This window comes from Chenopodium album, chromosome 14 (assembly GCF_948465745.1).
Source record: "Chenopodium album chromosome 14, dcCheAlbu1.1, whole genome shotgun sequence".
Taxonomy (NCBI): Eukaryota; Viridiplantae; Streptophyta; class Magnoliopsida; order Caryophyllales; family Amaranthaceae; genus Chenopodium; species Chenopodium album.
The window spans coordinates 19,981,977-20,007,904 of NC_137847.1; the positions used below are offsets into that span (position 1 = coordinate 19,981,977).

At 34.1% G+C, this 25,928-nt stretch overlaps 1 protein-coding gene across 3 annotated transcripts; it reads left to right on the forward strand.

Annotated features, from left to right (window-relative positions):
- The first annotated feature begins 5,749 nt into the window (after positions 1 to 5,749).
- On the forward strand, positions 5,750 to 25,482 carry LOC145580131 (CBBY-like protein). 3 transcript variants are annotated; one of them, XM_081637488.1, is made up of 11 exons: positions 5,750 to 6,109; positions 8,580 to 8,629; positions 8,719 to 8,782; positions 9,136 to 9,184; positions 12,042 to 12,110; positions 14,622 to 14,683; positions 14,915 to 14,995; positions 17,214 to 17,368; positions 17,446 to 17,530; positions 22,302 to 22,445; positions 24,426 to 24,568. In XM_081637488.1, exons 1-11 carry the CDS (start codon positions 5,856 to 5,858, stop codon positions 24,505 to 24,507), a joined length of 1,095 nt encoding a protein of 364 aa, XP_081493614.1. In that variant the 5' UTR covers positions 5,750 to 5,855; the 3' UTR covers positions 24,508 to 24,568. The 3 variants fall into 3 exon arrangements, with proteins under 3 accessions (XP_081493614.1, XP_081493615.1, XP_081493613.1); XM_081637487.1 differs by lacking the exon at positions 24,426 to 24,568 and adding an exon at positions 25,142 to 25,482 and having other exon boundaries at positions 5,752 to 6,109; XM_081637489.1 differs by lacking the exons at positions 22,302 to 22,445; positions 24,426 to 24,568 and adding an exon at positions 25,142 to 25,482.
- The last annotated feature ends 446 nt before the right edge of the window (positions 25,483 to 25,928 follow it).

The following is a 25,928-nucleotide window of genomic DNA, read 5'->3' on the forward strand; positions in this document are numbered from 1 at the left end:
TTATGGATTGATGGGCTCATCAGGTTATCTATCAGATAGAGACCTGGTGTATGAAACTCCACAGGTGAACAAAATCCGTATATTATTTAAGTTCCTAGTTCGAAATCATTAAAGTGGACATAATTGATTTCAATAAATGGACTAGCATGTAAGATTGATTGGATAGCTCGGTTTCATGGGCTATAGGGGCATAGTGATGCTCGATCAATCACTTGGATATGCATGAATGATGCATGATTGAACTATTGACCTACTTTGAAGTTCAAGTATAGAGCTTCCGTATATATTAGTGGATTCCTTTGACATGAGTGGAACATTGATTTCAGTCAATGGATGTTATAACTGTGGTACATTCAAACGTCTACCCGTAACTGGAGATTATAAAGGATGTTTCCCGGTTATTTCAGAAGTTGAATGGGAGGCTTGTTGCCACAAGATTGGATAGAGTCTACCTATTAAATTAGGAAATGTGTCATGGCCGCTTGAAGAGGGAGAATTCAGAAAATACGTGGCCGCGTTCAAATGCATTACTCAGTAATCATTTGGTTTTGTAATTCTAACTCAGATTTCAAGAAACGATTTGTAGATTAATATGATCTCGACATGTGATGCAATCATATTATCAAATCGACATATACATTGACTTAAGGAATTTGAATATTGCACCCTTGTCTCAGACAAGTGGGAGATTGAAGGAGTTATGTCTTCGTCGTGTGCAATTACTAGATATATAATTGGATCAAATTATGGAGATAATTAAGTCCGGACATTTGGGTCGTCGTTTTGCCATAGCTAGAGGTACTTACGATCTTTGGACTAGTAAAATAGGCCAAAGCCCAATTGGACGGATCCTATAAGGTCACACAAAGGGGCTAGATCGAGCATTAGAGGACGAGGCCCATCATGGGCCTCATCACTCTAGGTGGCCGGCCATATGGGGCTTTGAGAGGCTATTGGGCTTCGTGCCCTAGTCTAATTATAATGGGATTATAAATAGACTAGGTGCCTAGGTTTGCAGGTAAGGAATTAACTGATCATTTAGATCAAAACCCTAATTAGCAAACACGAAACCAACCCCCTCTCATACTCCCTCTCTCACGTTATTCTCCTCCTCCCGGCGCCGGTGGTGTCTCGTGGTGGTGGTGGTTCGTGCGGTGGTCGGTTGTCCGAAAAGGTGGTGATCGCGGTTTTCCTCAATCACTCGACCAATCTAGTATTGGTGGACGGCTCGTTCGAATCTCGTGGACTAAGTAGAGGAGCAACACTTGGGGCTCTATTCTCTCCCTGATTTGCCTGTCGAATAGCTTCGTGGAATTCACGCTTCAAAGGTATGATTATGTGTCTTGTGTGTTATGCATGTGATTCTTGGGATTAGGTACTTTATTGAATATGATTCATATATGTTATATCCGCTGCGTAGTACCTATAGAACCCTACACACTCATGATCTCCATTTCCCTCAAACATCCAACTTCCAAGAGGAGCTACATAATCCCCTCCATCACAACTATGAAAAACAACTCCCTCAATATCCTCAAAGCCTAAAGTCTCAAGACAATGCATGAAAGGATGCAAATTCATTTCAAACTCATCTCTCTCCCAAGAAGCATTCTCAATGAACTCATCCAAAAGGCTATGGGTTTTCCTTTGACTCACAAAAAACTTATTGGCCATAACCTCAAACAAGTCCAAATACTCATGGATAGAAGAGTCGCAGTCATGCATAAGAGACTCATCAAGATGGGAAGGAGGGTTGGGGTTTTCAAAATCAACACTCTTTTCATTCTCAACTCCTTCGCCGTCACTCAAATGCTCACCAAAAGGATCCTTACCCTCTCTTGGTTGCTCAAAATCATCATCATCATCCTCAACACACACATTGGATAGGGATTTTTCACAAATAAGCTTCAAGGAGGACAATTGACTTTTCAACTCTTCCTTTCTTTTCAATTCTTCATTAAAAATACCCTCACGCCTCTAATCATTTCCAATTGGCTCCTCAAAGTTTCCATCATTTGTCCCTCCAAGGGCTAAGATTAGGATTCATCTCTAACTCCCTCAAAGATTCATCAATTTGGTTATAGGGGACTAGAGACTCATCACAAGAGTTTGAAGAATGAAAAGGCAAAGAGGGTTGATTAATAGTAAAAGAAAAGTCACAACCAAGGGTAGGACCATGCACATTAAAATCATGAGCATTTTCATTAAATAGGGGAGAGGGGGCACAACCAAGCATATGAGATTCGTTATTAAGGGAATGAACTACATCACAAGAAGGCATGGTAAATTGTGAAGAAAATTGAAACACACCATTAGCATCAACTTGAGTATGTAACTCATGATCATGAACAAAAGGGGAAATAGAGTTGAAATCATTTGTTCTAGGTTCACTTATGGGATCATATGACAATTCATGGGAATTCATGCTAATATTAGAAGAATCAACACATTGCACATCAACATTAGAATCATGATTACCCCTATTATAGACATCCCTAGCAAACCAAACATAGAAATCCCAAGCATCATTACTTGACAATGCTCTAAATTCACCATTATGCATGCATTCAACTTCATTCCTAGTTTGCTCATTCAAACCAAAATAACAAATCTAACAAGCCTCCCAAATATTTCAACAATTATAATCCAAAAATCCCTTAAGTCTATTGAAATATTCACAAAAAGGCTCATTGTCATATTGAGGAAATGAGAGACATGCCATTTTTTTTTACAAGACAAACAAAAATCAAATAAAAGAAAAGTATATACAAAGATCTAGACTCAAGCAATCAAAAACACTCAAACATAGATATCGTTCCCCGGCAACGGCGCCATTTTGACGAGGGGAGAAGACTAGGTCGTTGACTAATCCTCCCCCGGTCAAACTAAATTTATAAACACTTAACAAACCTAAATACAAGTATAGAGGCAAGTCAAGGGTCGAACCCAAAGAAACGGTAATATTCAAATGCTTTCAATCAATGCCTAAGCTAGGTCGAAGTCTAAGGATAAAAGGTAAACACTAACCAACTTACAAAACAAACAACCAAGAAAATAAAGCACTAGGGAATGGGGATCAACATGACAATTGCAATTCCTAAATCAATGGTCCGTATCATTAGAAATTACAATGCAATCTAGCATAATTCTCATGACAATTGCAACAACTTGGGAAGATCATGCCAATCAAAGGTTGCGAAAACTAATGGTAAGAGCAATCAAAAGAGCTCAACAAGCTATCTCCTAGAGGTCTAACTAGCGCCAACTACGAGACACTCTAACTAGGAACGTCACTAACCAAGCTCAATCGACAATTGCAATTCCTAAATCAATGGTCCGTATCATTAGAAATTACAATGCAATCTAGCATAATTCTCAAGGCCTATCGAATTACACACATGCACAATTTCCATTAATCACTTTAATCTCAACAATCAATCAATACAATTCCCAAATTAAGCACAATCAATCAATCATACAAGTTTTACCCAATCCCTAGCCAAACAACTACTCTAACATCATCATCTAATCAACTAACAACTAAGGAAATCAAGAATCAACAATATATCAAGAACAACTACACTAATCAAGCATCAAACATCAAAACAATCCAAACAAACATGAATATATTAAACAAGGCAATAAAATGAGATAGAGTTAGAAATGCTCATTGATAATAGAGAAGATCTTCAACACAATTGTCACCATTGAATCTTCAATCTCTCAACCACCATTGAAATTCCTCACTTTCTCTCTCTAAATCTACTCCTAAACTAACCCTAAAACTAGAGAGAGAAGCTCTCAACTAAGCTAAGAATATGATCAAAAATATGTCTAGAATTCCCTTTTCCTAAAAATAGAAGAAAAATCTATATATAGTAGAACTAACAAAGAGAAGTTAGTTAGATCGTCCAAAATAGACCCGTACAGGCGCGGTCTTCTTCGAGAGGATGCGCGGCCGCACAAAAATGGGTACAGAACAGGAGGAGCAACAAGGCAGCTTCTTCCCCTGTTCTCTTCACTTTATTTTTGCTGAACTGAAATTATTTTTACTGAAACAAAATTATATTTGCTGAAGTGAAATTATTTTTACTGATTTTCTATTATAATTCTTCTTTAAGAAAACTGAATTTTACTGAACTGAACTTATTTTTACTGAACTAAAATTATTTTTACCGAACTGAAATTAATTTCACTGAACTCAACTTATTTTTACTGAACTAAAATTATTTTTACTTAATATTAATTTTTTAAGGTGAAGAGAACAGGGCCTAAATATATCCTGAACTGAACTTATTTTTACTGAACTGAAATTATTTTTACTTAATATTAATTTTTTAAGGTAAAGAGAACAGGACCTAAATATATCAACTTATATCCTACTTATTTTAGTCAAGGTTATATTACATTTTAGTAAAAGATATTATTGATTGTATAATAAATGTAGGCCATCACTATATATGACTAAAAATATAATTAAGAATATTAGTCAACTAAAAATTTCAACGCTTAATTTTCCGCCCCTAAATATATCAACAAAATTAAAGATTATATGTAATGAGATATATAAATATATTTTATACTTTTTATAATTTGCCAAATACTTAGGGTGAAATTTGATACATAGAATATGTAAGTAATACTATTTTGATACGAGTCATAGTAAGTGAATCCTTTTTCAAAAAAAAAAAAAAAAAAAGACATTTTTGTTTCAATTTTTTTTTTTTTTTTAATGTAATGCCTCTAAGAAAATAATAAAGTTCATAATTATCTAATGCAATAGTTCAAAATTAAGGAAAAAAGATGATAAAACATAAATAACATATTCATCATTTTTAAATCTCAATTCAATACTAAGAAATTTCAAATAGAAAATACTTACCTTACCGAGAATTGGATCGGTATTTTCATTACACATGTAATTGAGAAATGAAATACTAGGTTGTACTAGAACGGGTACGGGATCGAGTACTAACACAAAACGGGTACGTAATACGGTTGCTTAAAAAATAGAGGATACGGGTACAACTAATTAAGTATGGTATTATAAATTCTGTAAAAAGATATTTTATAAAATCTTCAATAGTATTTGATAAAATTTTCTTTACATGATGTACATTTTAAGAAGACAATAAAAATCATTCAAAAATTCATCAAATTTAAAGCAAAGTTTAAACAAAATTATTTTAAAATATAATAAAACTATATATTAATGTACTTAGTACCCATAAGGACACGGATGTATATTGCGTGTTCGGTACGGTTACGGGTACGATGATATTAGATCAGTACCCATGGGAAATGAAATACTACATGTAAGGGGTCAAGTACGGACACGAAATAGGTATGCAATACGGTTGCTTGGAAAATAGAAGATACGGGTATGGCTAATTAAGTATAGTAAAATATATTCTTTAAATAAATATTTTATAAAATTCACAGTATTAATTATTTGAAAAATTTTACTTTATGGAAGTATATTTTAAGAAGAAAAAAAAAATCATTCATAAATTTATAAAGGTGATAAAAAAAAAATTTATATCTATTTTAAAGCTTTTTTTTATTTAACATTGAATTATATTTATGATATGCGATACTGCGATAAAATTGGGTACAATTTATTATAATGAATAACAAATTAATGAAAAGTATTTCACTATTATACTATTATGCACTAAGCTAACCTTTGTTGATTTTGTGAGATTTGATACTTACGGCTTTTAATCCATATACTATTATGCACGGGTACTGTACTAGTTGGTACTCTAATCCACGGCAAGCTAGCAGTAGAATTGTAGAGTAGATTGCGGACTTGAGGACTCAAGAATCCAACCAAATTTTCTTGGCGCTCATCAATGGAGGTCGTCACTGCAACTCCAACTTTACGCTATTTGTCCTTAATTAAATCCTCAATCAATGGCGATTTCTCTCAATATGTTTCCACAAAACATCGTCAGTCATGGCCGTCAATTTCATCTGTTCATCTCAGTAGCTTCAATTTACGTCTCAAAGGTCGATTCTCCCAACGATTAGTCTCTTACAATTCCCTTCAGAGCTCTGCTGATGACGCCTCATCTCATCGAATAGCTGTTCTTCTTGAAGTTGATGGGTATTTTTTTTTTTTTTTTTTTTTTATCACTCATTTTGAATTTTGCTACTGTTTGTTAAGAGATTGTTCTTGAAATTGATGAATTATCTCTTCCGTAATTCTTTATTTTCATTTTCGATTTTGCTATTGTTTGGTAAGAGTGCGATTATGTGAATTATTGGATTTTAGTATTTGGGTTGCTGATTAAATCATGAAATGAACCAATGGAAAATAAGAAAATTGATTACAGAGGTACAGCAGTTGTAGTGTTTGTTAATGTGGGCTGATCACTATCAGATACAAATATTTTCTTCCCACTATATTCATCAGTTTTTTCTGTTTTTGGTTTTTTTTATTTTTTTTTTTATAAGATTATATTCATTAGTTCATCGGACCGCAATGAGTAAACCTTGATAATTTTTCCACTTTAGTTTGTATAATTGCATGTACAATAATTTAATGCACCATTTGTAATGAGAGGTAGGGCCTGTTGTGTGGAGCTTAATTTCAATTCATTTCGATTCAGCTCCAATCAGTTAAGTTCCTAATTTCCTTCTCTCATAAACAATTCATTTTAGCTCAATTCAGTTCAGGTAGCCCCAATCACTTAAGTTCATTTAATCCCCAATCAGTTTAGTTCAGTTCAGCCCCAATCAGTTCACTTTAGTTGTTTTCAGTAAATCGAAACAGGCCCATAAAGCGAGAGAGAGGAGTATTAGTTGTTGATTGTTCGGGCTAGTTAGGAGGTATCATTGTAGTATTCAATTTTTCGTTTTATGTTTTGAAAGTCATATGATTCATTTGATAAAAAGATTAAAATTTTAGTCTAAATTATTAAAATCATCAAAATTTTGGAAATTGACAACCAGGTGCAAACTACTTGGTTTCTAATTATATTTTTTTTTTTTTTTTTTTTGTTTAGTTTTTAGAAAAAGAAGAAAAAAAAAAAAAAAACTAAAATGAACATACCATTAACCGTTCATTACTCCGTCTTTTGCTAAAAGATTGTCTAATATATACTTAAATATAGATATCCTTAAAAGATTGTCCCGATATATTGTAAAATAGATGTCCTTAAAAGATTGCTCCATATCTTAAATTAATATATATTCCCATGCACCTCTCTTGTTCTTTTTATCTATCTCCTCGTCCATAATTGAGCCTACCCATGCGCACAAATTTGAACTTGCTTCTTAAAATAAATAATTGGAGAATTTGGGATTATCTTTTAGAGACATAGGCAGCATATATCAGAGCTATGCTTTATATATCTCACCATCACAAGAAGAAACAGGCAGTAAATATACTAAGGGCCTGTTCTCATACGTTTATTTTCAATTCAGCTCGACTCAGCTCTAATCACTTCAGTTCACTTCAGCTCTAATCAGTTCAGCTCACCTCACCTCAGCTCAATTCAGTTCAGTTCAGTTTATGTCTAATAATATTGCTAATGATATAAAGTCAAATTTCATTCTTTTAACCTCTTATTACAACAACAACAACAACAACAACAACAACAACAACAACAACAATAATAATAATAATAATAATTAATAATAACGTTGTATTAATTAGAATAATAAAGAGAGTGATATACAGTTGGGGGGTTGGCTCTGTTTATCAGCTTTTTTTTTTTTTTTTTTTTTTTTAATTGTGATAATTTTTTACAAAGTGTTTTGTGTTCTTTTGTCATTATAATATTTTATTTTTTAGTTAAATAGTATATGTTTTTAAAATGTTTTGGGGTTTCATGATTTTAATATATTTTCCATAAATATTTTAATTATATAGTATATTTTTCTTATATATTTTAATATGTATATTTGTATATACACATATGTATAATAATAAATAATCAAAGATCACTAATCCGTAGTTAAAAATCACTAATTAATAAGTTCAGTTCAGCTTAGTTCACTTCAGCTCAACTCAGTTCAGTCAATGAGAACAGGCCCTAAGTCAGATAATAGAAAATATTTTAAATTTGTCTAACAAACATCATCAAAGGGATGGATTTATGGTAGTTTATTGCCTTTCCCTTTGTTAGATACCCCCAACCATACGCCCCTGAGTAGTATGCTTATGCAAACGTAAATAGCCTTTTTTTCCTGTATCAGGTTCTGTAAGTACAGCTGCTTGAGTTGTGAACATGATAGCACCCTCTTGGCCTCAATCTTTTGGTCAAATGCGCCCATAAGGCTAGCCACAAACCTTCAACATGATATTTATTACTAATTTGGTGACAGCTACTTATGATTACACGTCAACAAAGGTCAATAGTTGACTGCCCCCACTGTAGAGGCAAGCTTTAGCTTGACAGTAACTTGAGGTCATTCAGAAAAGCGTTAACAAGAATATGAAAAAAAGGCCCATATTATAAGGCCAATGGACATAATTTGTTTTCGGTGATTGTTGAGATAAATTGACTCAGGCTGTCTTATATTAACAAAGTACAAGATTTGACCAACAATGGTTGCTTTCGTTGTTTCAGGGTCCTCATTGACGCTTATCGATCAGGGAACCGTCAGGCCTTCAATGTAGGTGCGGAAGAGGCAACTAAGAGTATTAGCTTGCTTTTTTTGAGTGGGTGATGTAAATCCTCACTTTCCTATTATACTGATATTTGTCAGCTTTTCAAAAGCTCGGACTGGACTGTGCAAAATGGACAGAGCCTATATATTCAGACCTTTCAAGGTATGAGATTGCTCTTTCTTTTGGTTTTTACTTCAGTTTTTTTGGTGGAATGTGTGTGGGCCGTGGGGGTAGCATGGCTGGTCATGGTAAGGCAGTAAGGTGTGGTCTTTGGTTCTGGGAAGGGAGAGGAAGCAAATTGCTGTTAGTAGTCCCAGATTCCCAATCCCTGGACCAGGTATAAAGGAGGGGGGGACACTACTGTATATAACTGGCTTTGGATGCGGAGTTAGTAGTTGAAGTTAATTAAGTTTTTAACTGTGCATATCCAAGATAAATATGCTCTACTTTTCTGCTGTTTAAGATTTATGATAAGATTATTCAGGATTTACTCAAGAATATTGTACCATTGACAGGAAGGGTGTTGGCGATGAGGAAAAAATGCTTGCTTTATATTTTAATCGGGTTAGTAATACTCACTTCCTTTAAAAGAGCACGTGCTGTATGCGATGTGTGTTGATTTTGTTTGTGGTGGTGCTGCTCTAAAAAGTTTTAGAGTAAGTGATAATCCTCTTGTAGCGAACTGGTTTTTGGTTTGTGTGGCGTTGTTTTCGATGCGGCCATAATTAAGAAGTTTTACATTTGATGCAAAAGAAGTTTTTCCAATTGAAAATCCCTTACAATATGACCTAACCAAAATGATGCGGTCATGTTTTTACACCATGTTTAAAAGTTAAAATCAATTACTGGAATTTTGATAGAGCAATTAAAAGGAGATATTAGGTTGTTTTTTTTTTTGTTTTTTTTGGTATCAGCTTCTCCCTCTGTTTTTAAATACTTGCTCCACTTTCCTTTTTCAGCCGTTTTTAAATACTTGCTCTATTTCCTTATTTGGAATACTTTTACAATATTTAATTCATTTCTCTCACCTAGTGGACCCAACATAAATCATATTTTATTAATTTCATATTCTCTCTCCTCCAATTCTCTCAACTACTTTTGCTTTTTACAATTTTTTATTCTACCACCTACCCCACTACCTCCATATTTTATTACTCTCTCCAATTTCTCCCTCCTAAAACTCTGCTCATGGAGAAATGGAGTAAGTATTTAAAAACGGAGGGAGTACTTAATACTTAGTTTATATCAGTTATTAAAATTCGATATTAGCTATTGAATTTGTGTTGCTGTTGTGTTTATCAATTGTTGATTGATAAATATGAGTTATTAAATCTTGATATAAGTTATCTGAATTTTGATATTAGTTAATAAATTGTCGATACATCAAGAATTTTGATATTTGTTTATAAATTGTCAATATAAGTTATCAAATGATGCAATATATGCTAATTCCATATCCTTAGATGCTTGTTTGACTAGATTTCGCCTTGATCAGTGTAATTAAAGGCTCGCATTAGGCACATCTAGGCACTAGGCAATTAGGGTAGAGCTCCTTTTTTTTGCTTCATAGAGGCACACATTGGCAATTTTCTTATTGCGTGCTTTACTTCAAAAAGGCGCATCAAAGCGCGACCAAGGAACGCTTAGGCGCACCAGGACCTTCATCGCCTCATTGCACCGTTAGCCTTTTTATACATTGGGCATAATGGTAGTTTTCCTCCTCTCCAAAAACTTTGACCAGTGTCATAGGTTACAAGCGAACTGCCACCTTTAGAGATCTCCCTTGTCGCCTCAGTTTCAACATGCTTATCATTTTGCTTTTCCCTTCCTCTCTCTATTGGTATAATGGTAGAGGTGTCAATCATTGCTCTCTGCGGTCACTAACGGTTAGCTATTGGGTCAGATAGAATTAGCCAAATACACCACGCCAGTCGGCTACTCCAATGATACCACTCTACTTATTCCTAGATACACATACACCACTAGGAATAATTGAGAGAAACCTTTGATACATATATGGTAGGGAAATAGGTACTATATTACGGAATTTCACGAATCATATTCATTCACACCTAATAAGGATTTGATGAACATTTAGAATACTCTAAATTTTGCATCCTAGGGACTTGAAGAGGCTTTTTTAGGGAAAAGCATGAGAATGCAAGGAAAGGTGTTTGATGAACATTTAGAATACTCTATCCTTTTGTTATAGTTCGTGGGCTTTCATGTTATTGGCATAAACATAATATCTGCGATATATGGATACATGTATTATATGATACAATATGATTGTTGATGACGAGCGTCACACTTATAACGTAAAATTTTTTGACAAGGAATTTTCACCAAGCGTTGTTGAGGATATTCATCAAGGGTATGAATGAATTTCGAGGCATATACAGTTTCGTTTTAGAAGCCATCATTTGTATTGCTCTTTGTGAAATTTAAAATTAGCTTTTTATAGAGAATTTTTTTGTTATAATTTGTTTTATATAATGTTAACAAATGTTGATTGCAAACTACACGAATAAATCACTATTTAAGGAGAAAGTTTTTCAATATTCTTGATTAAAATATCTATTCTAAGATCAAAAAGTCAAATTGCAAGTAAGTCATTTCACGGTGCAAGTATACAAATACCGGAGAATTACAACTTGTGTAATTATTTAAACGAAGTAGATTTTAATAATAGTTGGCACTTATAAAGTAACTGATGCTCAAACTAAAATACCAAGTACTATAATCGCATGTTAATTTTTGATATTGAAATTCTCAATTCACATATGGGCAAATTTTCAGCTCCTCATATACCATATAAGTAAAATTTACATACAAGCTACAAGACTTTATAGTTAATCACTAGAGTAGTTTGCAGCTAAGAAATATTAATGTGGCAAATCAAGCTACATCGTGTAGCTTACAATTGGAGTAGGTTCTAGTTAAAAGGGTAGTAGCTTTAAAAAGTTGATGTGGGAAAGCAAGCTATGAGGCATTGTAGCTTATCATTGGCTCTCTCTTATTCAGGTTGTTCTATTCTTTCTTTCTTTTATTTTTTTTCTTTCAAAAAGTCATTGCATGTATCATTTGTGAGTGGTTATGTATTATGAAAAATAAGCTGCGGTATGTTGGGAATTATTGTTATCGTATTATTATTATTTTTTCCCATTGCAAGTAATATATGTTAGTGGATATGTGCTATGATAATAATTTCCTTTTTATTCTAAGTGAATTGAATTGAGTACGTAGGAAGATCAAAAGCTTGACATCAAGAGTTTGGGTGCCTAATACAGATATAAAGTTTCTTGGTTGTCTCTTTAACATATATGGCATGGTTACTCGTTAAGCTGTTCATTTTCAGTTGTCCCTATTTTCTAATTTTTATTTTATCTTATATTTGTATTTCTTGCCTTTTTTTCGACAGATTGGTTGGCCTACATCTCTGCCGACCAGTGATAAGGATACCTTTATGAAAAGTGTTTTACAGGAAAAGGTGCTTTTTTTTAAAAAATTGTTTTTATTATTTTTTATCTTTTATTATCCTACATATGTTTATGAATGGATATGATCTATTTGCTTGAAGTTCCATGAGGTTGCCCATAATTGTTTCTTTAAATCTCTTTGCTCCATATATGATGCAATATATAATATTAGCTTTATATGCACACGATGTGTGTGTAAAATTTATGGAAATCAAAATTAAGGAAGTAATAATTTTTATGGTATTCATATATCACTTGTAAAATTGGCATTATTTATTCCTCTCTTGCCTTTATTGTTATGTAAGACGTATATGGACGTGATACATGTGCCAATTGTAAGTTTTAAAATTATTTAAAATTATTTTCAAAAGCGCTGAGATTGATTATTTAACACATTTTTATTCCAATTGATGAAACATTTTAAAAATTATTAGCTCTTAGTTGTAAATTGTAATGTAAGCCGTATGTGCATGTGATACATATGCTAATGAGTAAAGTTTGAAATTTTTTTAAAGTTATTTCAAAAGTGTTAAGATAATTATGAAGCACATTGTTATTTCATAATGTGAAACATTATAAAAATTAACATCAAATAGTATGATATATTAACATCTAATTTTATGATCATACTAGTTGTTTTCTAAGCAACATGGTATTCCCCATAAATTTAAGGGAATTTCTGTATGGTGGCTTCCTAGAAACAAAAATTTATTTGGAAGATAATCTTTTTCCAATTCTATCAAGTGACATTCTTATCTTGAAAAATTAAGCATAGTGCCCTTTTTTTAGTTTTATGGCTAACCTTTATAATTAAATTGGTTTACCTTGGTTTATTTTTTAATAAAAAAATAATTAAATTATTTATAAGCAATAAATAAAGGAAAAACCACCGCCACCAGAACCACCGTCGCCACCCTTTCCAGCCACTATTGACCTTCCCTGCCTGCGTGCCCCACCCGCCAGCCAACAGCTCCTCTGCCGGCGACCCACCCCCTCCCTTTTCCCTTTACCCTAACCCTACTTTTTCCCCGGCCCTCCTCTCCCCTTGCCGGTGACCCCCAACCTCTCACTAAACCCTAAATTTGCCGCACCTCTTCCCCCACCGAAAAATCCCCCCTCCCTTTTACCCACCCCTGAATGGCGAGGGAAGTTGTTTCGGGGTGGAAGAAAGGGAGGAGGGGCTATTCGGTGGTCAGGGAAGAGGTGTGGTGGGTTTAGGGATTATGGGAGGGGTTGGGGGTCGCCGGCGGGAAGAGAGGAGGGATGGGGCTGCAAGTGGGTCGCTGGTGGGAAAGGAGAGAAGCAAGGTGGCTGGCCGGTGGGGGTGGGGGTGGGGGTGGGTGTTGGGGGGATGGTGGGTTTATTTTTATTTGTTTGAAGGAAGGATTAATTTGAGGGACGTTAGTCTTTTAATTACTTCAGGTTAGATAATGAACCATTTAAGTGTTGGTTAGTCGATTTAATGACAATTAAGCCACTTTAGCGAGTTTAACGAAGCTAGAGTGTCACTAAAAAGAACTAAAAAAAAAGGTTTGTCCAAATAGAATATTCACTCTAGGAGGTTACCATGTAAAATTTCTCAAAATATAAATATCATATATCCAGATATAATAACTTTTAGGCGTACAATCAGATCTTAATCCATCTTTTAAGGTCTTCTCAAAAAGTGAAATTAGTTTATTGACAAGTTGAGACTATGTTCCATTTCGATATTAAATGAGTGATTCACGTGGATTTGATTGATAAATTACTTTTATGATTTATATTTTGATGATTTGCCTTCTTTGGAGCCATGTGAATTAAATGCAAGAGATATCTTAATTATTATGGGAAAAGTGTTTATTATAGTAGTGTTTAAATAACAATGAGGGGCAAATAAGTTTTTCTAGGTGGACACCTTCACCTCCACTTCAATTATATATAGAGATAATAAAACATAATGAAGTAGTGGAGTATTTGATCAAAGTAGATTATGAGTTTTAAGATATTGTTCTAACGCTGAAATAATACTACCGTATATATATTTTTTAAAAATTAGTGTTTTTATATCTGAAAATATTAATGTATGAAATATTTAACATAATAGTTCGGAAAATTTAAGTCTTTGTTACCATTTATCAAAATCCGTCAAAGTGCTCTATTAGTTAAACTTAAGTTTCTGGAATTTTAAGGTAATCATACAGCCATATTTTATTTTTATTATTTTTTTTTTTTAATTTTTTTTTTTTTTTTTTTTTTGTTTTATCAAGTGACTTTTAGTTTACCATACGGCTTACTTGTTTTTAGTTAGTTCATAACTTGATTTGATAAAATTTTCAGCTTCACACATACTGAGATATAGTATACAATTGTCATGATAACAATTGAAGAGCCAAAGGATTTTTTTTTGTCCTATTATCATGGGAAACACTAGATGCTGTTAGTCTTATGCTCATGTATATTTTGATTTGCTCCCTTAATATATAATTATTTCATGTTGATTGCAACACTTGCTGAATATGATATTGACTTACAATTCACAGAAGAAGGCGTTGGCTGAATTTATGAGTTCAAAGAACACACCTTTACGACCTGGGGTTGAAAAGTAAGCATCTTAGTCTTTTGATTACATCTTAAATTCTTTTGAATTTTGATGAGTGAATGTCAAAATAATGAATCCATGCTAGATGTTAGCTTAATTTATGTGAATTAGAGATTTGAAAGCAACTCCTAATGTTTCGTTTTAGAGGATAATACTGCTTCTGGTTCCTTTTTACGTTTTGTTTTGTTTTGTTTTATTTATTTACTTATTTATTTATTTATTTATTTATTTCAGATTTATTGATGATGCATGTGACGAAGGAATATGCGTTGTTATTTTGACAGCATCTAGTAAGTTTGGGGAAGAGACAGCAAGGTCTGTTTTCCATTCTTTATAAGCTTTTTGGAATCTTTTAGAGCTTATCGAGTCAAGAATGATATTTCAAGAAGTCATTTTTGTTGTCTAGATTGTGCATAGACTCTTAGAGCAATGCCAGAAACTTTGAAAATGATGTACTCCCTTTGTTTCATAATAATCGCAACACTAGGAAAGGTACAAAGTTTTAGGAGAATTATAGGATGGGGACCAAAGGAGAAATTTTTTTTTTTTTAATTTTTTTTTTTTTTTTGACGGGAGAAATTTTATAATATAAAGTTAATGGAGTATAATTAATTGTAAATGGAAGAGAGAAATAATTAAAAAGTAGTATAAGTGGGGTTGGTAGGAGAGAGTAATAGTAAAATATTAGCTGGTCCTTACCAAATAAGGAAGTGTTTCAATTATTATGAAATTCCAAACGACGATGAGGCTAAGTGAACAAAACGGATGAAAAAGGAAAGTCGTTAGAAACTGTATATTCAACTGTAGAAGAACATTCACAATGTTTGGTACTTCAAACTATATGATTTGTCTACCAATTTAATAGGTATAGTTTCTTGCAATTAATTTTCAATGTTTTCAAGCAGTTTGCTCATGACTTGATCTTATACTTTGTATTGTTGTTGTTGAAGATGAAATTTCAGTGAAGGCCACGAAGTTAATCATCCTTGCCCTTTCATTAAATTTAATAGTGTTTTGGATTCACCTAGTCTTCACCGTGTTCTTTTTCTTGGTTAGCCCAGTAGTCTCTATCTCTCTTTCCCCTTACCCCACCCTCCATGCCCCGTTTAATTACTTTTGTTTCACTTTCTTGTTGTATTCCTGTATATGTTTATCCAAATGTTTATGAATGTAGATCACTGCCTCCGTTCTAATATAATGGTTATTCTTTTCATTTTATAATGGTTACACACTCACTTTGCTTATCCCTAGTTCCTGATTTCGGCGAGACTGTTTTGTTCCAAACCTGGGACTAGACCTTCTCGTTCGCCAATAGAATCAGGGGAGGGGGAAGGGCTTGGATCTTGATTCTGGTTCTCCTGTCCTGAATATAATCAGGGGAGGGGGAAGGCCTTGGATCTTCATTTTGGTATTTGAGCCCTATCTGCAGTCTTTCCAGGGGGGAATACTCCCCTCGTTGTTCTTCTTGGTCGTATTAAAAAAAAATGATCTGAACATATATAGTGTCAAATGTTATGAAAGTAAGACAGTCTCCGAAAGCGAAGAAATGAAATCAAAGTGCATTGGAATCATCGAGCATATAACATGTGTGCCGCGAGTGATCCGTCTGCGCTAAGGCAGAATAGCGGATTGGCTTATCTTGCCTCTATCTTCCGGGGAATCCTAGGCTCTTTAAATTGGTTCATCTTCAAAAACACTAATATGGTTCATTTTTGTGTTATTGAAGATGAAACTTCTGTGTACCCAAGATAGTATTAGTACACAATCATCCTTATACAACCATGATGAATCATCAAACCATTTTAGACCACTAATATGGTTTGAAGATGAATCAATTGCTCAATTCGACACAGATAAGTGTCCAAGCTGGCTATGTATTGGAAAATTTCCATGATTGAATAGAATGACGTGTCAGAGGGTCATATCCATGTCCAAGTGGTGAGGGTCCGACACGGGTACTTGAGTTGAAATGAAGGTCCGAGTAACGTAGGATAAAGTTACCACTTATCCTTACATCCATTATAAATTTATAACCATCACCATGTAAAAAGAATTATAATAAAAAGCTATCTCTGTGGGATTAATTTATTTATTTATTTTTTAAAATGTGATTAAACCACTAATTGGACCTTATTGCACCAAATCAGTTTTTGCTATGTGATTTGGTTTAAGAAAATCTCAAAACATATTTTTACGATTTGGTTTAGTTGCCAAATCGTACCAAACTAGATCGTGAATACCCCTAGCATGTCTCTTGCTTTGTGTACACACTTTTGAAATGTAGGTAAATTATTTCTCTGCTTAAGGTGCATGATTTTTAAGTTGTAGTTTCATCATTTTTAGGGTGAATAAGTTCTGAGCTACTGGTGCATAAACTGTTTAAATTTATATTAGAAATATTCAAGTTAACCAAAAGAATACGCAATTGTAGTTCAAAAATTACACATTTGAAAATGATGAATATGTTATTTGAATACCAGGACCTACTTTTTATGACTGCCTAATGTTGATAGTTAGTCTTCTTATGACTTAGAGCAATTGTTGAGAAGCTTGGCCCAGGAAGGATGTTGAAGGTAAAAGTTATTGGGAAAAAAGAGATAGAGGAGAGTTTGTATGGGCAATTAATACTTGGTTTGGGAAAGTTCTCGGGTCTGGATGAGGAACTTGCTAATGAAGCAAGTAAAGCAGGTAATTTCTCTATTTATATCTCATGTGTTAGTTTTTGATGTTTGCTTGCTAAGTGTTAGTGGTCTGCTGTTGAATAGTTGCTGCAGAGAAAAAAAGGATTGTTGAGGAGGTAGCATCCATGCTGAAGCTGCGCGTTGATATCAACACTGGCACACCCGAAAGGTTTTTATTTTTATTAATTTTTTTTTTTTTTTGCAAAATTCCTCTCTATGTACACAGACACACTCATTGACACACACTAATTAAGGGGATAAATATGTTGTTGCCATTCACCCTAAATCAAATGAAATTTATCTCCCAAACAAACCCAAAACGAGACTAGGGCAAGTAAAAGGGTCAAACGACAAGGAGAAGCTGAACACCACAAAAAACTAGCAATAATTAAGCTAACTTGGAAAGTTTATCAACACGACTATATACTAAGCAAGCTACGAATTCGAAGGGAGAAATCAAATAGGAAAAATACTAAGAAAATGGGTCAAACGAAGCTAACACTTGAGCAATGCCAAGGGATGAGAAATGGGAAGGGGCAGCGAATGAAACTACTCACGATCGATGATTAAAAGCACAATCTAACCTCCTATCAACGTCAATTGCTTTCTCATGCATACAGAATTACACTATCGTCATAATCAAGCATGAAATGAGGTAAATAAAGAACAAATCATCTAATGAACCACACCCAATCATATTATCGTCATGATTCACCTAATTACAACAATTAATTGGCCACTCAAGAGACATAATTGGAAGATATGAAAAGTAAAGAATTAAATCCCAAACAAACCCTAATCCCAACCCTTAACATACTTAAGATCTAAGCTAAGCCATCACCATCCCCTTATTTGAAGAACTACTCTCTAAACATGGTGAACATTAAGTTAATCAACAAATAAACAAAGCTAGACATGATTAAGAACTAAATAAAGAGATTAACAAGTAATTAGAAAGACTAGAGAAATTGAGATTGCATAAAAGTATTAAAAGAATAGATAAGAGTGACAAAGATTACTTAGAAAGCTTCATTAATCTTCAAAAGTGCTAAAATTGATCACAAAATCATCTCAAAAATGCTAAAATAAGCGTCTCTTCCTAAAACCAAGCTAAGAACCCTAGGATTAAGCTAGTCTAAGTTGTATCAAAAATGTCATAACTAAAGGCTTATATAGAGCGTACAAAAAGAGGTTGGATTCTGGCAGAGGGTAGGTTTTGTGCCTTGTTCGGAAAACCTCTTGGGTGTTTGGTCGAACCTCCCAAACCCAAAAACCTTCAAAGCACCCTATGGAAAAATTTGACGGAACTTCTTAGGGGTTTGGTCAAACCTCCAGGCGAAGCTCTTGCTTGAAGGCCACTTCTTCTATTCTTCTCCTCTTTCTTTTAGCTTTATGTCTTCTCCTATGTTTCCAAGCTCGGCCAAGAAAACCTCCATAAGCTCGGGAATGCCATGAAATCCACTTAAAGGAAACAAAACTAACGGGAGAGAGGAATGATAAAAGAATGCATCAAAATCATCGAGAAACGAGTGTAAACATGCATATTCTTTATCAAACAAACAAGTGTGCTACAAGAGTATTATTGTATTATTGAACTAAAAAGCTTATGAAAACTAGAAAAACTAAACATAAAACCTAGCCTAGGAGTGACATAAATGTTACTCATCAAACTCTTCGACGCTATGCTTTTGCTTTCCCTTGAGCAAAACAGGAACAAAACACGAGGGAGAACGGTGAATTTATTCAAACAAGAATGAAAGAAAAAAAAGGATTTACACTAAGTCACTTGTGTAGGAATCACGGTTGTTTTTAGCATAAACAACAAGCCATTTAAACCCCGAAGTCACCAATGAGGACGAGTATGCTCTCGTGAGTGTTTCGAAAGAGGTTAACCCACAACTCAAACTTACGCGGCCAAAAATCTTCATAAAAACTAAGGGTGAAAATGAAACAGGAAGGCCTAAAGGGTTGTAATTTGCTCAAAATGAAGGAGGGATAGGCTCAATTGGTTAGCAAAGTGGGAAAATGCAAAAAAAAAAAAAAAAAAAAAAAAAAAAAAAAAAAAAAAAAAAAAAAAAAAAAAAAAACTAGTCCTAGATATAAAAGAAGTCACTAAAAGGAAATGCCTTTTTCTACCCTAGATTTAGTTCGATCGCGATTTTTGGTAGCTTGACGTCAAGTTCTTGATCTAAGAACTCACATCGGTTTACGATAACTACCTTTAGGCTTCAAATCCCTTAATAAGAGCAACATTATGTTAACACAAACAAGTGAATTTAGGTTCGGTGGGCCTTACAAGTTCTTAACACAATTACCTTAGCATAGGCATAGCCTAGAGTCAACCAAAGGCAATCCAAGAGCGTGCAAACTCTTAATGCATAAGATTTGAGGCATTTAAACGCATAAGTCCATCTTATATTATGCTCAATTTGAAAATGAATAAACAAAATTCACTTGGTATGTCTTGAATAAAAAGAAAATCTTTTTTTTTTTTTTTTTTTTTGAAACAAAGCCAAACATTCAAGGAAACATATAAAGCAACTAAATCCAATCAGCAAACAAAGGTCGTTCGACCACAACGCCAACGACCACCAGATTCCGTGAAATCAATGTATACAACCTCAAACCATTCAACTTCGTCCTAACACAACCTAATTTCAGCACACAAAGAGAAAAGTAAGAAAAGAAGGCTAACCAAGGACGATCTCACTAAGTAGGAAGCAAACTAGGAACCATGAATGTAACAAAAGCATTACACCTTGTTGATCCACTCCAAGCTTTCAATTGTATCCTACAAAATAAGATTAGAAAACACAAAGAATTATCCTACAGGGAATGGTAAGTAAACAAGAACAAAAGAACTTAAACTATAAACAAATAGAAAAAGAACGAACAAGAAGCTATCCACAAGTTTGGATTAAGGGGATTTGGACTATGGAGAATTAAAGTTCAACGTCAAGAGAGAAGAGGGAAATACATCACATCCATTGTCGTATCATCATCATCACATCAATACAACTAACGCTTCATGGAACAACTAACAAACATTCACCATTCACCAACCACATCAAAACAATCATCCTATGAGCAAACATCCTCATTTGCAAAAAACTATCTTACCACACCACATTCCCTGTTAACATTTCAAGCGATCGTGAATATCCTCTTGCGTCAACATTCTTCTTGTGGTGATTGCCATCGAGTTGACGTCATAGATTCCGTAATGGATGGTTTCTATCATATGCTGATCCCCTTATTACATACAAGGTAAGTGAACACTAAATGCATATAAGAAGGAACTAGATGAGAAGATGGAAGAGGATGTTTAAGAGCTCACCATCCACGATCTCTACCAAGTTGAGGAAAAGAAATTGGCTCTTCATGGTTAGGAAGCGCTAAAGGTATACTTGAAACATTTACCTTCAGAGGCATGCATTTCTTGAATCCAATGACACTTATCCCATCATTCGATGTTTTGAGGAAGCAATATAAAGCTTTGGGCCATACTCTTGATGACATCAAAGCTATTAGTCCCACGCTTTGTATGTATAGAGTCAATCTAAAGGAGGGTGCTCAGCCGTGTAAACAAAGGCAAAGGAAAGTTAACCCTTTCTTGAATAAGGTTGTGAGGAAGGAAGTTTCCAAACTACTTGATGCGTGGATCATATACCCAATAGCTCATAGTGATTGGGTATCCCTGGTTCAATTAGTGCCTAAGAAGGGCAGTATGACGGTAGTGGAAAATAACAAGCATCAAATGATCCCAAGTCGAGTCGAGTTGGAGAATGTGCATTGACTATTGTCAATTGAACACAACAAGCATCAGGGAAGCTTTGCACAAGTGGGAATTAGGTGGAGCATGGCTCTAGAGATAGGAGTGCCCGCTTTGTTTGATGGTGGGCACTTCTTTGGGTATTCTTTAGCTTAATCAAAACTACAACTCATCCTTTACACCTACAAACACGAGAAAACACACAAGGATGGAAAGACCAAAGACACCACTATTGTATCAAAATGAGTTAAAAAAGGGGTAAAATAAGAATAAAGACTATGAAAACAAAATATATACACTACTTAAAGTGGATTACAATTCACCATCAAATCCCCTAAGCTAGCTTATGGGATTAAGGGATTGATTGATTGAAATCCCCCAAGCTAGCTTATTGCTTGTCCTAACAAGAGGAAATAAGATAGTGGTTTCCTCATAAAATCATTTATTCAGAGATTCAATAATTTTCCAAAACAAGCAAGTAGAGCATAAATCGAATGTCAAATAATTAGCATAGAACATACTAAACTCCAAACTAACAAATCAAATAGAGTGATGCTTAATCTCGATTGGTGCAAACATTCCTTTCCCATGTTCAAATCGGCCCTAGTAAGTGACATTACGAGTGCCCCATTGGGAGCTAGAGTACTACGTATTTATTGTAGGATATTGGAATAGAGGACAATATGCAGAGTAGAGAGGATTTGATGCATCCTAACACTCACTTATCCGGTTATCCATGTGTAGTACGGGTAATATTTACACCCTCTCTTGATCCTTGAAAGCTTCTCCATGTTGGATTTTTGTGTAAAAGTTTGACCATTACTAATCATTAATGTAGTAGCATTTCACTTTTCTAATGAAAAAATCATGTGTATTTGATTTATGTCTAACAATGTAATTTTACATGATGAATTTACGTTTTTTTCTTCTCATATTACCATTCAAAGTTTGACCTTGAGGTCCTAGGTTGGCACTCTTTCAAAGACGGTGGAGTGTGCAACACCAGATTTCTGTGTCAATCAAATTTTTTATTTTCCTAAGGGTTTAGGTTTTCCTTTTCTCTTTAAGTTTGACATGAAAACTATTGTACTTAGCTATCACGTGCTAATCAAAAAAGCGCCTTTGGATTCCTTAAAATTTATATTCTCATATGATGAGTGTTAACCAGCTTGCGTGAGGTTGTGGCTGCACTTCGAGCAGGTGCTGAAAATGCAGAAGCACCCGTCTGCAATTGTGTGCTTGTTGCTGGAAGTCAACCTTTAATTGCTGCTGCTGAGTCTACAGGCATGCCATGCATTGTTCTCAGAAACAGGTATAGTGTTTTCTTGGCTTAATGTCCTGTATTGAAAATACTCATGACTATGGGTGATCATATACTCTTTGGCAGCAAATTTCTAGTTAGTAGGGATGGTTTAGGATAAAAAAAAACCATTTTATAAAATAAGCTTTAACGGATAATCTCTTTGTCAATTCTGTTTAATGATTGAAGGATGCAGCTTCAAAACACATTTGATTGCTGAAAGTGAAAATAAATAAATAAAGGGAAATTATCAAAGATACACTCCAGTTTTCGACTTTTATCAATGATACACCTCATTAAACTTTCATTATTAGCGGTACACTTAAACTTTTCCCTAATTAACTACAGTAACTTAAATGTTAAGTAAACGTTAATTATGATTAGTTGACAGCGTTTTAAAGGTTAGGAGGGTAAAAATACTTGATCGCCCCTCTCATTTAATTTCCCTCCAAATTTCCCTTCCATTTTCCCCTCCTTTTTTGTGAAAATTCCCCTACTTATAGACCTTCCTGTTTGTATTGCGTTTCCATTTTCCCCTCCCTTTTTTCTTTCAATTTAAACCTAAGTTAAACATTTAAAAAGTAGCATTGTTCCATGCAAACACAAACACCATTTCCCAATCAAATGTAGTTTTATATCTAACAAAATACAAAATTTAGCACGCAAACATGATCATATGGAAATCGAGCATAATTCTGAGCAAAATCCAACAAATTACACAAAGATGCATACATTAACTTAAACCTAACAATTTAAACCAAAAAAGCCAATATTCGAAACAAAAGTAAGCACTAACCTTTTAAAATCCACAAAGAATCGCTAAATCTCCAAGGATTTTGCTTCACTCGAGCGTCAATTAGGGTTTTAGAGAAGAAGAACAGGGGAAAGAGTGAGGGAGATGAACAATAAAAAATTTTGTATTTAATGATGTTGGTTGGGCTTGGAGGGAGTCTTAAGGAGTGGGGGGGATATTTTAGTCAAGCCAAGTCAGACCAAAATCGCCGTTGACTAATCACAATTAATGTTTACTTATCGTTTAGGAAACTGTAGTTAATTAGGGAAAAGTTTAGGTGTACCGCTGATAATGAAAGTTTAATGAGGCATATCATTGATAAAAGTCGAAACCTGGAGTGTATCATTGATAATTTCCCTAAAATAAATGCCGCTGTTGATAGGAGTGTGTCAGCGTAACCAGTCAAGGCACGCTGCGTATCCCTCTCAGCCTTTTAACCATTGGAAATTGGCCTGTATAGTTGTAACTTGTACATTTAAACTACATATGAAAATAATTTTAAAAATTAAATTGCCAACAGTCATAAAGTTTTATGATTTGTATATAGAGACCTATTCTGCCATACTTTGGCAGTCTTTAAAATCCACCTTACCCACTCTTTAAATTTGTGTTTACACTTCCATTTTCTAATAATAATAATTTATCAATGGTTTACAGCAAAAATCATGCGAACTTGCACTGCCTTCATCTCCACTTGTCATCCTCTCATATTTTTCATATCTTCAATACCCTCCCTCCAACTAGGCATGGTATCAATCATGCCAAGATTGGACAATAATTCATTGAACTGGCTTGAACACAGGACCTTAGTAAACACATTTGCTGTCTAAGCATGCTCCCCAGTGAGTATGCTTGTAATTTTGTTAAGTTAACATCACTAATCAGGGTATGCACTAAGGCTTTATCGTGAGGTGTGAAGAATGCTAATACCAGGCAAAAAGGAGTTAGACTCACAGGCCACGAGAGTTTTACATCTGGAGGTCTACCTTGATCACAAGGTGTGAAGAATGCTAATACGAGGCAAAAAGGAATTATAATCCGGATGAGATAAACATTTGTCGCTCAAACACTTATCACATTTTTGTTTTTATAGTACGGAGTAATCAATAAGTAGTCCCTTTGTGAGAGGATCATGGTCGGTGAGTACCAGAGATATTATTTGGTTTATGTAACTATTTAAACCTCATTTTTGGATTAAGGCTTTGGTGGGATTTCAGAATTCGGATATCGTCCTCGTGCCCAAGAAGGATGGATGGTGGTGGTTATTGTTGTTGTAATTGAGTAGTCTCTTCAACACATTCACTTCAACAATAATGCTATTGGAGAAGATCTTTAATGACCCATGTATGACATACTCCTATATAAGTCATGTCTAGATTTTCATCCTAAAACTTAAACATCCACAAATAAATCCTTTCATAACAATGATTTCCTAATGAAAATCAAAATGTGGAATTCGACGAATTCGTCACGAATCATTTACCACAATATTGTTTCCATAGCCACAATTTAACAACCCACACTTCAAAACAATAAAGATGGTTTTACTATGCTTCAATAATATATTTAGCAATGTCATTTTCGTCGTTGTACTGGTTCAAGTTATAAAAATGTCGTAATGCAGTTTTAATAACAGAATAATAATATTTAAAGTTTGCTTTTAAGTATATAATACTAAGTATTTTACATATGTATAATTTGAGATATTATTGTTCGATTTACATTGACATGCTTGAAAAGTTATATGGAAACATGCGAAGCTATGAATTTTAGAGTTTGGAATGAAATTAAGAACTTCAGACTACTTTCTCAACTCTCAGATTTGGTCGTCTGAGTACAGTTTTGTGAAATGTGAAGTATATTTAGACTCATTACTTATTTGACATACCTGACTGTGTTTCAATGTTCATTTCAGCTTGACATACAGAGCAGAGTTCCCATCAGCCGTTGCTGTCATGGATGGTTTCGGAGATGCAGACCTTACAGTACCTAAACTACGAATGACACTTTTAAGATTGTCCCAATGATGACACTTCTCGTTGCAATCTGTTGCATCTTGCTGCTGGCTTGATTATCTTTACCAAATGTTACATGTCGGCACATCTTCAACATCTTTGCCTTCCTAGTTTGATTAGCAGGAATAGTGAAGGTTGTTTATAAATGAATATGGAGTAATAATTATCGTGACCATTGATGCTACATATTTAATGGCAATTTATAATTCTTGATAATTAAATTAAAAAAAAAAAAAAAAAAGTTTGTCTTGTGTGACCACTTATGAAAGAATAAAGAAATCTTTGTAAATCAATAAAACTACTACGTATATGCAAATCCTTTACTCTATTAAACTCCATCATATTGTATCTACAATTGAATATTAACGAAGAAAATAGATTGAACCTAATCAAATAACAATTACACATGGAAGCGCTAAGAATTCAAATACGTAAAAAATTCAACGCATTCTCAATTTCTTATATCATTAAACTTCTATTTTATACAACTTTTTAAGTGAGAGGACTAAGAATTCAAATATATGGATATAAAAAATCAACACGTTATTCATTCAGTATCTGATTCAAGATTTCAAGTTATGAGAACATCCTATGTCGGTTCATAATTTTGAGAGGTCTCTTGAGTTTTTTCCATTTTATTACTCTCTTTATTTTGGGAAACCCTTTAATATTTTATTTTTCTAAATT

What these genes read in the sequence shown, in the direction of transcription:
- LOC145580131 (XM_081637487.1), top strand. Translation starts at nt 5,856, where the DNA reads ATGGAGGTCGTCACTGCAACTCCAACTTTACGCTATTTGTCCTTAATT. An exon ending in TTGCTTTATATTTTAATCGG is followed by an intron (nt 9,185 to 12,041) that starts GTTAGTAATACT and finishes TTTTTTCGACAG; the next exon opens with ATTGGTTGGCCTACATCTCT. An exon ending in TTACGACCTGGGGTTGAAAA is followed by an intron (nt 14,684 to 14,914) that starts GTAAGCATCTTA and finishes TATTTATTTCAG; the next exon opens with ATTTATTGATGATGCATGTG.